The sequence below is a fragment of the Neopelma chrysocephalum genome, unplaced genomic scaffold, assembly GCF_003984885.1.
Source record: "Neopelma chrysocephalum unplaced genomic scaffold, ASM398488v2 Primary Assembly neopelma1_95283, whole genome shotgun sequence".
In the NCBI taxonomy this organism is placed as follows: domain Eukaryota; kingdom Metazoa; phylum Chordata; class Aves; order Passeriformes; family Pipridae; genus Neopelma; species Neopelma chrysocephalum.
This window is the reverse complement of record NW_020923964.1, coordinates 2,447-2,865: the sequence shown is the minus strand read 5'-3', so window position 1 is coordinate 2,865 and position 419 is coordinate 2,447. Positions and strand designations below refer to the sequence as shown.

The 419-nt window shown below is 47.7% G+C and overlaps 1 protein-coding gene across 2 annotated transcripts in view; it reads left to right on the top strand.

The window, feature by feature from the left end:
* LOC113980811 (ALS2 C-terminal-like protein) overlaps nucleotides 1-419 on the top strand; it is an 8,138-nt gene that overhangs the window by 5,279 nt on the left and 2,440 nt on the right. The window contains exon 8 of one of the 2 annotated variants that reach the window (XM_027708027.1): nucleotides 160-288. In XM_027708027.1, coding sequence (XP_027563828.1) covers nucleotides 160-288 — 129 coding nt within the window. Of the gene's footprint in view, nucleotides 1-159; nucleotides 310-419 lie in introns of both variants that reach the window. The other variant, XM_027708026.1, reaches the window with a different exon arrangement.

Genomic DNA, 419 nt, shown 5'->3' with positions numbered 1-419 from the left:
AATTTAGATAAAATGTAGATATAATTCACCTAAAATTCAGGTAAAATTTAGCTGAAATTCACCTAAAATTTAGCTATAATTCCCCTAAAATGTAGCTACAATTCAGTTCCTACCCGTGGAGTGGGAGCACCTTTGGCAGGGTTCTTTTCCCGCCCGCAGCACCACGGTGGATCCCAGGGAAAAGCTGCTGATCCTGCAGAAAACCTACGAGGAGATCGAGGGCACCGTGGCCAGAGTGCTGGACAAGGACTACAAACTGCCCATGGATGACCTGCTGCCCCTCCTCATGTACGTCGTGTCCAGAGCCAAGTACGTGGCAGCTCCTCCTTTTCCAGTCCTGCTGCTAAAAAATGGGATTTGGGGATTTAATTTGCTTTTTCCTGAGCTGGGTTTGGGTTTCTGTGGGTTGGGATCTGCCA